The sequence below is a fragment of the Erithacus rubecula genome (genome assembly GCF_903797595.1).
Source record: "Erithacus rubecula genome assembly, chromosome: 8".
NCBI classification, from domain to species: Eukaryota; Metazoa; Chordata; class Aves; order Passeriformes; family Muscicapidae; genus Erithacus; species Erithacus rubecula.
In genome coordinates, this window is record NC_136659.1 from 7,289,568 (window position 1) to 7,305,854 (window position 16,287).

General features: G+C 40.4%; 1 protein-coding gene across 1 annotated transcript in view; it reads left to right on the plus strand.

Annotated features, from left to right (window-relative positions):
- COL3A1 (collagen type III alpha 1 chain) overlaps window positions 1-12,006 on the plus strand; it is a 48,654-nt gene extending 36,648 nt beyond the window's left edge. The window contains exons 32-51 of the mRNA XM_079310709.1: window positions 333-386; window positions 1,303-1,356; window positions 1,457-1,510; window positions 2,111-2,164; window positions 2,378-2,485; window positions 2,643-2,696; window positions 3,228-3,281; window positions 3,913-4,074; window positions 4,199-4,306; window positions 5,120-5,227; window positions 5,601-5,654; window positions 5,834-5,941; window positions 6,568-6,621; window positions 6,729-6,836; window positions 7,978-8,031; window positions 8,265-8,372; window positions 8,991-9,273; window positions 9,752-9,939; window positions 10,105-10,347; window positions 10,822-12,006. Of these exons, the coding sequence (XP_079166835.1) occupies window positions 333-386; window positions 1,303-1,356; window positions 1,457-1,510; window positions 2,111-2,164; window positions 2,378-2,485; window positions 2,643-2,696; window positions 3,228-3,281; window positions 3,913-4,074; window positions 4,199-4,306; window positions 5,120-5,227; window positions 5,601-5,654; window positions 5,834-5,941; window positions 6,568-6,621; window positions 6,729-6,836; window positions 7,978-8,031; window positions 8,265-8,372; window positions 8,991-9,273; window positions 9,752-9,939; window positions 10,105-10,347; window positions 10,822-10,968 (2,157 nt within the window). The 3' untranslated portion in view covers window positions 10,969-12,006. The remainder of the gene's footprint in view (window positions 1-332; window positions 387-1,302; window positions 1,357-1,456; window positions 1,511-2,110; window positions 2,165-2,377; window positions 2,486-2,642; window positions 2,697-3,227; window positions 3,282-3,912; window positions 4,075-4,198; window positions 4,307-5,119; window positions 5,228-5,600; window positions 5,655-5,833; window positions 5,942-6,567; window positions 6,622-6,728; window positions 6,837-7,977; window positions 8,032-8,264; window positions 8,373-8,990; window positions 9,274-9,751; window positions 9,940-10,104; window positions 10,348-10,821) is intronic.
- The last annotated feature ends 4,281 nt before the right edge of the window (window positions 12,007-16,287 follow it).

A 16,287-nucleotide genomic window follows, 5' to 3' on the forward strand; every position in this document is an offset into this window, starting at 1 on the left:
GGTTTTCCCCTCACTTTAATACATGCTAGATATTTTGCTGCACTGGATCTCATGGGATGAGTACGTCAAAACAGTTCCAATGAATCTAATTAATGATGAGAATAGTTCATACCATGGGAAGACCATTTGGCCTGAACTTCATTTTGCATCAATTTAGGTTTTTTCTCTCATCAAAGAACGTAATATCAGATACTGAATACTGGACAAAATACCATCCCAGTTGCATTAATTAATCTGACTGTTGAGAGACTCTCAGTATGAGATTCCTCCCCCCATGTAGGCTCATCTCATGCTTCCTTTTTCTCATGGTTTTAATGTCTTTAACCTCCTAGGGAGAACCTGGTGGTAAAGGTGCTGATGGCCTTCCTGGTGCAAGAGGAGAGAGAGTGAGTATTGAAACACCCAGTAGTTTATCCATGAGTTTTACACAGCCAGCTCTTACACCATGAGTAACCTCACAGTTATATGTAATACAATCTAGGACAACTAAAGTTGTAATCTCATTGTGTTTCATTCCAGCAGTGCAAAACTGGGATTGTAAACTAAATAAGCTCCAATTCTAGTTTTTTGTGATTACCACTTCTTGGGTAAATGTAATGGAATTTTTTGGAGAAAGATTATAGTTGACTGGGACAACATTTTAGAGGGAAATAAATCATATAAAGTAGAATTTCTACATACTAATGTTACAATGAATCACAAAAAGACATCAATAGCAAATATTCTCATACAGAATACTCCTACTGGTTATCAAATATGATACATTTATACATTTATATAGCAAATACCCATAAAATAGACATTTGAAATACATACATCCATCAAATCACTACCTGCAGGCAGTATATACATGAAAGTAATGAGGGATGACAAATATACAAATGCAGCTTGGTTGAGTTGGAGGAAATACAAAAAATTTATTTCAGAGCATAAGGTGCAGATTAAATTTTCAAGAAAGAAATAAGTCAGGGAGCTAGCCAGGAGATGCTGAAGAAATGTAGATCCATCATCTATCTGAAAATTAGGGCAACAGGTCACTTTGCTTGTACACCGTAGAAAGAGACCTATTAATTTCAGGTGGTTTTGGATTAGGTTTGGATGGTGGGGGAAAAAAAAAGAATGAGTTAGTTGGAGATCTCTCATACTGCAAAATGATATGATTTCATTTAAGATATGGCTTCATTTAAGTTCCTTTGGCAATCAGTTTACACTGGAACACAAACACTATGGAGCAAAAAACAGAGTTAACATTGTCATATTTTGACACAAAATACATAATTTTCTAATTTTCCAATTGTTTAGGGCAATGTAGGTCCCATTGGTCCTCCTGGTCCTGCCGGCCCTCCTGGAGATAAGGTAAAGATCCTTCCAATGGGGTTTTACAGTAAAGACCCCCAAGGGGGGCTGTCTCAGGGGAAGAGGACAAACACCCTGTGACCATCCTTGTTCCTTGCAGGGAGAGACTGGCCCAGCAGGTGCCCCTGGCCCCATGGGTTCCCGTGGAGGTCCTGTAAGTGACAGAACTTTTCCTCCTTCCTCTGTAACCTCACCATGGCTCCTCTTGCCTGGTGTGGGCATCAGTGCTGCACCAAACCTATCAGCAATACATGTGGCTTGGGTTGTAAATAAACTAAGCACATTCAGCTCCTGTTGACTCTTGAGATTTATAAGTACTGAAGACTTCAGAAAACCAAGGCTTTTAACACTGAAAAGGGGTCAGAGGGCTGTGGTGACAGGCCAAGGCAAGAGTCTGAGCAACAGTCATGTCTATATTGATTTAAAGTTAAGTAAACTTTTAAAAATACTCTTCCTTGTATTTATTTTTCTAATATTTAAGATTTTGGGATCTCAGTTGAACAGCATGGATTGTGCTCAGGGTTTATACTGATGTATCTGAGTTAAGTTTACCACATTTTAGATAATTATCAGATAATTCCTGAGCAGTTGTGTTTAGCAGTTTGTACCAACTATTGTTTTGGATTAGATGTTTTTCTTCCAAAGGCTGGTAAGACAAAGAAACTTCAGCAGCCTTGATAGCATTATTGTCTAACTTTTAAAGTGAACTTTATCTTTCTAACATCTTCAGTTGCTGACATGTGGTTTTCCACAGGGTGAACGAGGAGAGCAAGGTCTTCCTGGGCCTGCTGGCTTCCCTGGAGCCCCAGTAAGTGTCTACACCACTCTTCCTGTACTCAGACACACACAGGGTAACATGGCTTTGTCCTTCCCCTCCTGCACTGGTAGGGCAGTCGAGTTTGAGTTCATTCACACTTAATTTAATATTTCATTCCCTTCAGAGGAATACCTGGATAGCATTTCTTGTCACAGCATCATCTGCTTTTTTGAGTGGTGATATAACAATATCATTTCTCTGCAGGGCCAAAATGGGGAGCCTGGTGGGAAAGGAGAAAGAGGCCCCCCTGGTCTAAGGGGAGAGGCTGGACCCCCTGGAGCAGCAGGTCCACAGGGTGGCCCTGGAGCCCCAGTAAGTGTTTGCTGTTCCTTGTTGGTGCTGAGAGGTTTCTTCAGCCCCAGAGTGCTGGGCACAAGTGCAAGGAGATGAACTGCCTGAAATGTATTGACACTTCCTATAATTTTAATCTTTATCAAATCATTTGCTTTATCTACTTCCTTTCATGTAGGGTCCACCTGGTCCCCAAGGAATAAAAGGCGATCGTGGATCTCCTGGTGGGCCTGTGAGTATCTCTTCAATTTAGTCACTGCTAAATGCTTCTATTTATTACAACAAATGTGATGTAAATGAAAAATAAGAACTTCAATGACTTTAGTATTGGCAGTTCAAGAATATTTAAAGTGTTCTAGAAGGAGTAATTAAAGTTGAAGTCTTTAGTGATCTGGGTTACATTGATTTAATATAATATGGTGCCAAAAATAGCTTTTGACACAATGACCCAAAGCTCTACAATGACTTATCTCAACAGTTATTACATTTACTCGCTTCTTTGCTAACTTTCTCAAAACCCATTAGCTCAAGTTTGAGGAGAATATGTGACCTCCCCTCGCAAAAAACCAAAAGATGTTTTTAAAAATTGTGACTTCTTGTCAGGAAGAACATTTAGAACATTTTATTCAGGACATTTAATTCAGGTTTCAAATTTCAAAAAAATCATGACTGTAATTTAAACTCAGCAGGTGTGTAAGTATAAATTTGTTCCTGCTTTTCCAGTCTTCAGAAAATGACAGCTAAAAGTATTGATCTCCTCTAGGGTGCTGCTGGTTTCCCTGGTGCTCGTGGTCTACCTGGTCCCCCTGGTAACAATGTAAGTTGGTTTACCCCCCTTTTATTTTAGTCTTAATTTGTGGATACATTTAGACATATATTAATATATTTTAATATATATCACAGGAAAACATTCTGAATAGAATGGTTGTACTTCAGGGAAAAAATAATCTGCAAAGATGAGTTTACCCCATCTTTATGGTATGGAATAGGAAGTAGAATTTTAATTAAGGTGCCATTAAGGTCAATGCAATTATTTCCATTCATTGGCTCGGCTAAGATTGTAATGAATGACATTTCATTCTGCACATGTCCAAGATACCACATTAAAGGCACGTGGCAGGGGTGATTCAAGAAAGCAGAAGGGTCTCCTGCTGTTTCCAATTTCTGTGGTAGAGCCACGAGTACGGAATGTGTACCCTGTGTTGGATGCATTACAGGCACTGGGCATCCAAAATGTGCAGATGTATGTCCAGACAGCAGGGATAAAACATACCAGTTGTGAAAGTGATGCAATAAAGGATTCTCTTACAACACCAGATCAAATTTGGGTGCGTGGGGCTGGACCCTAAATCTGCCTTCAGGCAGTGACTCGGGTCTGGCTGACTTTCATGAGCCCAGTGCCAGTACATGTGTGCAGCTCACGCTTTCCTTTTCACAACTCTTCCTAGGGCAGTCCAGGTCCCCCTGGCAATGCAGGGCCTGCAGGCAAGGACGGCCCTCCCGGCCCCCCCGGCAGCTCTGGTGCTCCTGGAGGCCCAGGACCTGCTGGAATCAGGGGTGAGCCCGGCGCCCCAGGAGAAAAAGGGTCCCCAGGAGCACGAGGAGAGAGGGTAAGTGTCCCTTCAGCCAGGGACTGATCCACCAAGGGGCAGGGATTGTGTCTGTCCAGAACAAGCAGCCCCTGTGGAATGGGAAAGATGCTGCTGCTGACTGGAGTGCCCTTTTCTCAAACAGGGGGCACCGGGTGAGCCAGGTCCCCAAGGCATCGTCGGCGGCCGGGGCAACACGGGGCTGCCAGGCCTGCGTGGCCCCAGTGGCCCACCTGGGATGGCAGGGGCCAAGGTGAGAGACCTTCCTGCAGCTACACCCTCACCCTGACACCACCTAACCCAGCTGCTGAAAATAGCCTAGAGATGCAAAAAGGGCTAAAAATAGCTTAGAGAGACGAAAAGTCATGTATTGGGGTTGTTGGGTGGGTTTAAAGCTTTTTAGTGCAGAGATGAAAGAATTTACAGCTATTTGTGTTTATATGCATAAGGTCAGGCTTTAAAATGCCTGGTATCCAGCTGCTGTGGGATGCAAGGTTTTCAGATTATATTATACATATTATATATCTAGGAGTATATTACACTTTGTGAGGGTCATGAAGAAGAGGCTGTAACCCCTCCTGGATACAAGATCCAAGTCATAGTCTCACCTACCACTAGTTGTTTACCCTTGCTTAATTCTCAATATGTTTCTTGCTTAAATATTACGACCCAAACAGAAAAGTACCCTCACCTCCCTTCAGAAAAGATGCTGTGAGGCTTGGTTTGTATATTATCACTAATACAGTGATAGACCAGCATTTTTTGGCTAGCAGCTTTAGGCACTGTTTTGGAGCACATAAGAAGAAACGTTCCTGTTTATTATTTCTTAGTTGTCAATTAATGAGGAACATTTGATGGCCTTGCATGAATACTACCAGCAGTGAAAAGAAGCCAGTTTGGCCAAGTTTTTATCTCTTCTTTTGTGTATTCACAACCAGCAAAGCCACATGGGTCCCTCACTTCATTAGGTCTCCTTCAAAATCCCTGCATAGTTAATAAGATGCAAAACACACTGTCATCTCCTAAGAACACTATCTGCAATGGAATCCTTTCCCTTTTTGTTCAGGGTGAAGATGGTAAACCAGGCACCAATGGTATCCCAGGAGAGCGGGGTGCTCCTGGTCCCCAAGGTCCCATTGGCCAAAGGGGCTTACCTGGAGAGCCTGGCAGAGATGTGAGTGGATGGGATTTCCCTGCTAGCTTGTGAGTTACAAATGGGAGACTCTGGGGGAAAATATGCTTTAAGGTTCACAAGGCCTCCCTCAAGGGCCTGATCACAGGGGCCTGGGCAGATTCTGCCCTCCTGTAATGAGCCTCCTGTCCCTGCCACCCCCCTCACTGCATGGGGATATTGTCTGTCTCACTTGGAGCATGAGACTGCACTGCCTGCAAAACAATGGTCTTACAGGTCTTTTAGGAGCCACTCCCCCTCCAGGAACTCTTCCCTCTTGGAAACTCTGTCTTTGAGCATAGTTTAAGCTTACTGGGAAGCAAGCTGTCTGCTGGTCATGCAGTTTATGAATAAACTGTGCCTCTCTGTTTTCCAGGGTAACCCTGGCTCCGATGGCTTGCCTGGACGTGATGGATCCCCAGGAGGCAAAGTAAGAAATCACCAATATCCTTGGACTGCCCAGTAAATGAGACATGAACTACATGGCAATATATGTCATGTATATGCTATGTAATTTGTTCCTTGCATCTCCTGTGCTCCACTGTATACTCCTTATATTGAATTATATAAATATAAAACATTATATTTATTACCCCTTACTATCTGCAGGGTGACCGTGGTGAAAGTGGCTCTCCTGGCCCTCCAGGACCCCCTGGCCACCCTGGACCTGCAGGCAATGCTGGTGCACCTGGAAAATCTGGTGAAAGAGGATTTCAGGTAAGACCAGAGTAAAGAGGTTACTGCTTACTTACATACCCTTCCTATGCAAAGTCCATTTCATGCAGGAATAGAGAGGAAGTTTTGAAGAGTCATCCTTTTGTTAGTGTCAGAGCTTCTTGACATCAAGAACCTGTTCTATAAGAATATCCAGGGGAAAGACATCTCAGAGTTTATGTTGTGACAGCTTACAGAAATTAAGCTCAAGATTCACATACTCCATAGGGTGCCAAAAAGCACATCATCCCACCAGGCCCTGTCCTAATTTCCATCCCATGTGGTGCTCACGCAGCACAAGCAATGTGCTATTTATTTAAACTAAGGGAGTAACTTTGGAAGCCCTCAAGTTATTTCTCAGGAGTGCTGACACCAGCACAGTGAGCACTGAGCATCTCACTGAGAGAGGGAAAGGCTGTAGTGCCTGTGTACAGATCAGTGCCTACGGGCAGCTGAGACAGGCTGGCATTGGTACTAAAATGGCCTGGCCAGGATTCTTGCTGATTCTAGTATGTGTGGAGCTTTCCCTTGTTTCTCAACACCTGCTGTCTGTGAACATATCTGGAAATAAAGAGGTGGGCTGGGCAGTTCCAAGTGATCCCTAACTTCTCATTCTTCCCATGTCACAGGGTCCACCTGGCCCTCCTGGCTCCACTGGTCCTGCTGGTGCTCGTGGTCCTGCTGTAAGTCATGTCTAAAGAATTTGTGATGTCATCCATTTAATTTCTGTTATATGGGCAGTGCTCTTATCTCCTTCTATCTTCCTTTTATTGCAAATCTACTCTTACAGGGTCCTCAAGGCCCTCGTGGTGATAAAGGTGAACCTGGTGAACGAGGCAGCAATGGCATAAAGGGTCACAGAGGGTTTCCTGGTACCCCTGGTCTCCCTGGTCCACCTGTGAGTATTTTGCATTGGATTGAGAATTAAAGCTGATTGTAGCTTCTGATTTTAGGCCCCAGGTACCTAATTAACCTTAGCTAATTTTATGGGACTCTATGTAAATTTGATTGTCAGATGTTTCAAAATCCAGATTCCCTAAATCAACCTGATATAAGCATAATTAAAGAACTGGAAGAAGCTGTTAGGAAGTAGATATGGATTTACTATAACCTTTTCAATAAAAACTTCTTATTTATTAATTTATAATATAACCAGGCTATTCCTGATTTAATTAGGAAAGAGAGAAGTAGGGGTTGAAATGTCTCTGTCTATATCTAACATCTATCTATCCTAGACAGACAACTAAAGCTACTCAGAGACCAAACACCTCTCTTCTGCCATGTATTTTTTATAGAAAGAAATACTGGGGCAAAATGAGCAGAAAATTGAATTAACTGAATTGTAAACACATATTACCATTTGAGCATTGCTAAGAGAATTGAAAGACAAGAATGGACATGAGTGCCATAGATATTTAAAACCAATAAAGGTTTAAGAAGGGATTTATTCTGGAAAAAACCTCTAAATACCTCTCATGACACTAGTGAGAATCAAGAAACCAAAGCTCACTCAACATACCAAAGATGGCACCAATACCAACCTATTCAACAACACAATAGAACCTGGAGTCTAACACATAACATGAGGAAAAAAAATTGGTAAATTCTCATTTGATGATCAATTACTTTTAAAGAAATGGTTTAGCTCTTTGCAGTGCACACATAAAGCAAATCTGTAAATGTATTTGAAATCATTAATGTTTGTCAAATTATTTAAATAACATTACTGGTAATATTATTAAAACTGCAGTATTTTGGCTATAGCTACGTATTCTCATGAATATAAGAGTTCATCCAAAGCTCATTGGTATCAGTTGGCATTTTGCATAACACATCTCTATATGAAAACACATTGGAGAACATTCAATATTTTTCTGAATAAAAAATGGCCACCATTCTCTCATACCTAACACAGCCTTTGTACAAGGATGTGTTTTATATAATCTTGATGATGTTTTGAGTGTCTTTATTTAAAGCACATCCAGCTAGTTGCAAGATATTACCAGGATGTGTATCACTGACTTTTCCTTCTTTCATAGGGTCCCCTGGGTCCACAAGGTGCAATTGGAGGTCCAGGAGCTTCAGGTGCAAGGGTAAGAAAAACTCCTTACTCAGCCTAATTGCAAGGAAAAATCAGATTTTTTAGTTAATATGTACGTAGATATAGACATAAATTTTAATTGGCCATCTTAAAAGATAGCAGCTGAAGAAAAAAAAAGAAACACCTGATAAATCATACAGAAATATTTGAAATACTTCACAAAGTAGTTCTGAATTATCTGATAAACTGCTTTGACCATACTGTTTGTGTTCTTCATTGTTCTAGGGTCCCCCAGGACCAGCTGGGCCACCTGGAAAAGATGGTACCAGTGGCTACCCAGGTCCAATTGGTCCTCCTGGTCCCCGTGGTACCAGAGGTGAAAGCGGCCCTGCGGTAAGTAAATGGTGCAAACTCATACAAGCAAACCTCTGGGAATGGTCATGAAACACAAGATGCTCAATTATTTAAACATCTCCCTCAGAAACTCTCTGTTTCATGGACAAGATTTGTGGCAGAAGGTTTCTAAGTACCGAGGCTAAATCCAAAACCATGCAGCTCATTTGTAGTTTAGTGTAACTATTGATGCGCTGTGTTGGTCTCAGCTGATCACTGACTTTCCTATGTACAACCAGATCTCCTCCTCACTGCAGAGCATAGATTCCCTTTGGGTTTGGGGAGCCATGGAATGGGCTTCCTACACTGCTCTAGAGAGGCCACAGCTGCAAAAGTGTCACCAACACAGTCACCTCCTCAAGCCAAGAAGTGGTCATCCTCTGGATTTTAGTGGAAAGGGTTCCTTCTTAAAGCCCAGACATAAAGACAGTTAAACTTGACAAAATGAGGAGGAAGAATTACAATTTTAAGAAAATAAAGGCCTGGAAAATCTAACTGATGTTTATACATCTGTTTAATTAATGAATAATTAAACTAAATATTTGCGTACGAATTCTCATTTTTTAAGACTAGGGCCCACACAGACTTTTAACTTTAACCTGTTCACTACTTTTTTAGGGTCCACCAGGGCAGCCTGGCCTTCCTGGTCCTGCTGGTCCTCCGGGCCCATGTTGTGGTGGTGGTGCAGCTGGCCTGGGTGCTGGTGAGAAAGGTCCAGTTTCCTATGGGTATGAATATCGAGATGAGCCCAAGGAGAACGATATCAATCTGAGTGACATCATGTCTTCAATGAAATCAATTAACAACCAGATTGAAAACATCATTAGTCCCGATGGGTCCCGGAAGAATCCAGCTCGTAACTGCCGAGACCTGAAATTCTGCCATCCCGAGCTCAAGAGTGGTATGTTCAGATTTTATTCTCACCAATGGTGCCAGATCTTGGGGATTGTTTTGGTTTTTTGGTTTCTTGAATTCAAGTATTTAAATGCAGATATCTTCCATCAAAATTTGACTTTTTTTCAAACAAAATTCATGAAAAAGATGACAAACGTAAAAACAATTTGAAACATTAATTAACTATGCATTTGAACAGAATATATGACTTCACTTCTTAGAAGTGAACATATGTTTAAACTATTTTAGGGGGAAAAAAACCCAACATTACAAGTTCTAAATTTATTTCAAATTTCAGTCTCTTTACAGAATTCACATGAACTCTGTATTTTTTATATCATGTTATTTTCTGTGGCATCTCTTCTGTCAAAATTAATACATTTCCTGATTTGGCTCAGAAATCTGGCATAGAAATAAGCTTTACCATAAGGCAGTCAGATTCCTCTCCAAATATATTAACATTTAATATTTTCCCTTACCTCTAGGAGAATACTGGGTTGATCCTAACCAAGGCTGCAAGATGGATGCTATTAAAGTCTACTGCAATATGGAAACTGGCGAGACCTGCCTCAATGCTAACCCCAGGACTGTGCCAAAGAAAAACTGGTGGACCAGTGCAAACAGTGGAAAGAAACACGTTTGGTTTGGAGAGTCTATGAATGGAGGCTTCCAGGTGAGAAATGGGCACAGTAAACAGCCCAAATTGTGCATCACAACGTCCTAAAAACTAATTCTGAAATTAAAATGAATGAGACTATTAGTATGTGAAAAAATTATGATGTGGACTGACCCTAGAGATGATTGAACAAACACTCTTGTCTGTGTTGGTGCTCTGCAGTTCAGCTATGGGGATCCTGAGCTTCCAGAAGATGTCTCTGAAGTTCAGCTGGCCTTCCTACGCATCCTCTCCAGCCGTGCCTCCCAGAACATCACCTACCACTGCAAGAACAGCATTGCCTACATGGACCAGGACAGTGGCAATGTTAAAAAAGCTCTGAAACTCATGAGCTCTACAGAAAGTGAGATCAAGGCTGAAGGAAACAGCAAATTCACATATGCTGTTCTGGAAGATGGCTGCACTGTAAGTAAACAGGAATTTAGTGCTGTAGTTAATAAATAATTCCCTTTAGAAGACTAGACCCATAATAAAGGAAGAGAGAGCTTTGCATGGCCTGGACAAGGAAAGGACACAGCTACAGCTGGTAGGGGGAACTTATATTCTGTAAACCAGAAGTGCCATTCCTGTAGGAAGTGAGGTGCATTTCTATTAAAATCTACGCTTTATAGGTAACTCCTTGCTTTAGAGTCAATGCCAGGGAAGTCACAGTCACCAAGTTTTGATCCATCCCCTGTCAACTCTATAACTAGTCATACCAAAACAAGGCTAGCTGGTTGAAGCCACGGTCTCTGGTTATGGGAAGGGGCAAGCACAGTCATTTTGCAGATCCAACACTGTCAGTGCAGCAGAGAGCACTGGAGGGGAGCAGCAGCATGTCTCTATGTCTCTAACATGCCACTCATGTCTCTAATATTTTTCTTCTCTTTAACTCCACAGAAACACACTGGTGAGTGGGGTAGAACAGTTTTCGAATACAGGACGCGCAAGACAATGAGGTTGCCGGTGGTTGATATTGCACCTTTAGATATTGGTGGTCCTGATCAGGAATTTGGCGTGGACATTGGCCCAGTTTGCTTCTTATAAATCAAAGATCCTGCTTTCTCTGAAACCCCAGCAAACAGATTCACACTCCAACTGTGCTCCTTTGTTTCAGCCTTGTCAGCTAGTACAGGTGCCCGTCTGTATCCCAGTTATTTATTAACAAAATTTCTGGGGGAAAAATCAATTTGATATCAAGGGTTATTTTTTTTTTTTCGCTATTACACAAAATACAGTAAAAATGCTTTTTTTTTTTTGCTCTATTTTTTTTTACCAAATTCCATCTTCGAAACATGTCTCCGTGGTGCTATAATAAAAACTTCAACACTTAATAAAACAACACTGTGTTCTATTAGTTGAATGTTAGCCAATTTCCAAAGCACTGATTGCTCCCAGTACCAAAGTTTACCCTTCTTTCCAAGATGCAGTCCATAAAGCTACAACGACCTCCCTGTTTCAACTACCTCAACATGGACAGAAACTGGGATGTGTCTGATGAGTCAAACCAAAAATCAATCAAATCAATCAAAATGCATTGGACCCAGTGGTCAATTCTGTGGATTTGTTTGGTACAAAATTGTCTATTTCTGTACTGATTAGCTGTGAAAGGTACAGTTTATCTTAAGAGTTTAATACCTTAATGTCAGTAGTCACCATAATTTTATTGTTGGATTGTATTCTGTTGTCAAAGGTGCTTCTCTACTTTCCTGTCATTGCTGGTCAAGACCACTAAAATTAGGGAAGTGTAAAAGATTAATATGATGGTGCTAATGTATTTTTCACTCCTAACTCTGCAAGTCAGGGTTATTGACTTGCTCAAAAAAACAAAAAGGTAAAGGATTCAAAGCAATTGTAAATGTCTCCTGTCAAAGATTGTCATTGGCATGTCATAGTTGAGAATTTTCTCCCTTCACTCTGTAAAAGTCAATAAAGATGCAAAATTGTGAATTTCTTCTGTCACGTTAACACATTTATAGTGTTGAAGGTTAACCATCTTTGTAAGCTTTTATATGGTTGTTGGTCTATTCCTTACAGAGACACATAATAAAATATCTTAATAAAATTTCTTGTTGTTTCATAAAACTGACTTCTCTTTTAATTTTACTATGTGTGCCTTCATGCAAACAAATGAACAAGGCAGGACATAGCTCTGGTACCACTATGATTTTTCAAAGACTTGTTCCTCTGTTTGGAGGAAGCTCTGGTAATCCTAAGGGATGCAGTTTATGATGTACTAGTATGAACTTCTCTATTTCTTGCTTTTTCTACTCCATCCAGTGGCTCAAATCTGCAAGTACAGTGAGTTTCTCTATCAGCAGGGATTCAGATGTGTCAGCAACATCCAAAGCAGGGCCCATGCACCGAGGCAGATCAGTTTGGAGGAAATGGAAGATCTTAACCTCTCCTCCAAGAAACCTGCCTCAGTCTGAATAACCAGGCAGTTACAGGCTACCAGCTTTTCAGGGGGCAACTTAAAGAGCTTAAGGCTCCCACAGGGCAGGCCAGAAACACCAACAGTTTGACAAAGCTGACATTTGAAACTCTTGGTGTTTTTTATGGCCAATGAAGCTGTACAACTCAGTCATCCCCAGATCTTAGCAAAAATTTAAGGAGCAAGTGCCCACAGTAACATTTAAGGAGCAGCAGTAGTTTGGCAGTGTCTGCCCTCAAGGCCAGAAGAAGGAACTAAACAGCACCAAGGAGCCCAGGCCAGGAAAGGTCTCCCACAATTAAATGCTGAAAGATCCCACTCATCCTTTCCTATGGAGCAAGGTCCAGAGCCTGTTCCACATCATTATTGCACAGCCACACATTACTCCACAGCTCAGGATCATTAAAGACATTCTACAACAAGATCAGATAACAAAATCAGGGATTGAAAAAAAAATTGATTCTTAAAAGTTCTCATTGACAATATGGATTATGCATCCTCAGAATATTTTCTGGTTAGCCCAAGCAGGATAAATGCTGTTTTTTTTTTAAGAAATCTCACCAGATTTGGGACTGAGCCAAGACACTGCCCTGCTTTGGCATTACAAATTTGAATGTGATCATACAGAAGGAAAATAGTGAGGCTCTGGGGAAACCCTAACAACACAATGCAGTATCACCACAGGCATGACTGTACTTAATGCAACATACAAGAACAGTGCCAAAAATTCATAAAAAGTACTGGCTCTTGCAGGAAACCTCCTCCTTGATGGTGAAAATGAACTACTGTTTATGGAAAATGTGAGTTACATGTACATAATAGTATTAATCTGACATAAATTACATGGTAGGAAGCCTTTATTTGGAGTTTTACAAAAGCAGCTGGTAAGAATGCTGGCTGGGGGAAAAGTGCATTGGAAACACCTGTTCTTAATCCCCAGGGCAGAAGAAAATAGTCTTTGCCATCTTTGGGAGCAATGACTCAAGCTTAAAACTCAAGCTTTGGGGGCTACTTTATAAAGCACACACACTCATCAAGTCTTCTGTTAATAATGTCTACTAATGAAAGTTCATTTTCTGGAACATTTGTAGAAAATTCAAAAAATAACCAAGACCAGCAAAAAATATTTCTTTGTTATAAAAACCTTCTTTTTTTCAGAGTTGTTAATTGGGCTACCATGGCTGTCATATATCTGTACTTTTATATCACCACATTACTATTCGGGATAAACAAGGAAAAAATATTAATGAAAATCCCAACATGCAAAAAGAAAACTCCAACAAACCCAAAAAAAACCAGCAAAAAATCCAATCTACCAAAAAAGCACTCCAAACATGCAAAAAAACCAAAACTCTGCCACAAAAAGTTTCCAAGAGTGCAAAATATCACTGATCTAGGCTTCAATATGCCTTGAAACCTCACCTTTTCAGGTCATCACCTGAAGGTGCAGCTCATTTGAGAACACCAGAGCTTTTTCTTCTGTTGGAGTCCTTGGCATGGGGACAATTTAAACATCTCCTTTCTACATTTTTTTATTGATTATGTTTAAAACACGTCATAAATCCAATAAACCCTTATCCAACAGAAGGGCTTTGCTATCTAATTAGACCCTACTTGCTAACAAATTATACACACCTGTGACTCATTCCTCAGCCAGTGCCCTCCTCTTTGGCTTGTGAGAAAAGCAGATTTCTTCCACTGTTTGTTTCTTATGAATGTTTCTTTCATATTTATTTCATACATTAAGAAGCATTACCTCTGATTTTAACACCTGGTGAATTTCTGAATAGCAGGACAGTAGGTAAAATAGGCAGGCTAAAAACAGCTTGAGTTTTCTGGTACACAAGTAGCAATTCTGCCCAAACAGGCTCCTTGTGGATATTCTCAACTCTGCAGCATATGACTGAAATCACACCCTTCAACAAAACCTTTAAACTCTCAGCAAGCAAATTGTGATGCACTGGACACAATAATCCAAGATAAACACACCATTTGGACAACAACATATATGAATTCCCAGTTTCTCTAGCATTTTCTATTTCAGACATTGAACTACTGATTGTCACCTTTTGTCATGGTTTTTTAAATTATAATACCAACATTGTCTAACTATCATTTTTACCTTGTTTTTTCTATGATATTTGTATACTTGCAAGGAATAATTTTTCCTTCATCAGCATTTCTACATTTTCATTTAGTTTAACTTTTCCTTTTGCAACTATTTTACTCTTTGCCTTCCTGGAACCTGCTCTCAACAACACCAACTACTATGTGAATCCTAAACTTTCAGTATAGCCTCAACTTCCTGAGAAATTAATTAAAATATCCAGAGATTATTAATTTAATAGCTACTATGCTTAGTCTCAGGCAGCTACAGGGGAACAAAGAAACCTAGGGCACCTCACCCTACAATAGGACAAAAAAAAAAAAAAAAACCAACCTAAGTTTTTTGCTCTTTAGACTTTTTACTTGCCTCCACAGAGGGGAAAATCCATAAAAATGTAAACTTTTCTTCAGTTAGTGCAAAACTGAGGTGGATAAATCCAAAACTGTGGGTTGAGCAAAGCCTCTTATCCAGAGAGGGATGAAGCCATGAATTCCCTGTTTGCCTTCCTTACATTTTTAAGCCTCCAGAACTGCTCAGTATAAGCTGGTCTAGATGAAAACACCAACACCTGTTTTCAAGCACTTAAATTTCAAGCTGTCTTGGAGAAAAGAAGAAAATATTGTAGTCCACACAGTTGAAAGAGAGGCATGAAGTTGAATGAGAGGCAGGAAAAACAAGGATAGAAGATGCCCACACAGTAATAAGACTGATACAAGAATTCTCTAATTTTGATCTACAATTTCTCATTCTTTTACACAAGCTGATCTCATTTATTTCACAACACCATCCTCCTATGGCTCTCTGAGACAAGGAGACAAGAGCAAAAAGCCCTTCCTCAAGGAGTTTTTTAGGCCATATCCATGTCTTCTAAATATCACTAATTTAGGCTTTGCTATTACCTTGGAACTCTGCCTTTCCAGTTAAGTGCAAATTGTCATCTCAGGGTGGAGCTCTTTTGTAGGACACCAGAGCCTTTCTTCCAGTGAATGTGGACTTCCTATTGTCTGTGGCACAGGGACTATTGCAACATCCTATTTCTTTGTGTTTTACAAAAATTTAGTGTAAAAAAACCCTAAAAAAAGGACAACAATCCAGCCAACCTTTTTCTAAGTTAAAAACTTTGCTAGGTGATTAGGCCCTAATTGTAAAAAAATTGTAAACACCTATAACTCAGTGGGTTACACCCTCAGCTTCCTCTGGGAGAGAGGCAAGGCTTCTCCATGGCCAGCACGGCTGGCAGCTGCTTTGAACCCCTCCTCAAACCCCTCTGCCAGCAGTAATTTGGCACCTAAAGCCAGGCCAGGCTAAAGCAGCACTCAGAGTGGGCTCATGATGGTTTCTGGATTTGAGCAGCTGCTAGGAATTTCTTCTGGGAGATGGCAAATTGGCAATAACTTCCCCTCCTTTCCCATCCTAAAACAAAAGAAATCAACTTTTAAATAAGCATTGGGTGATTTGTAACACTTTTTTTGTTGTGGTTTCAGCTAAATAGTATTAAGCGTCCATTTGTAGGCAGTAACCTGGAGCAAGTGCTGTGTATAAGAATTTTAAATTAATAAAGAAGAAAGTACTTCTCAACACATGCTTTGCCATGCCATGGCTGTCCTGGTAGCTTCACTAGGAAAATCAAAGGTCCTTGTCACATGCATATTATTCATACAGACTGGAAAAGATGTTATTTTGGAGGACTGGTTATTATTTATGGCAATAAGATAGTGTTATTGTAGTCATTTAATTAGAATATGATTAGAATTTCTTAGAATTAGAATTTCTTAATACAGATTTCAACCAAGACCTCATGGTTCAATGAAAAATCATATCCAGT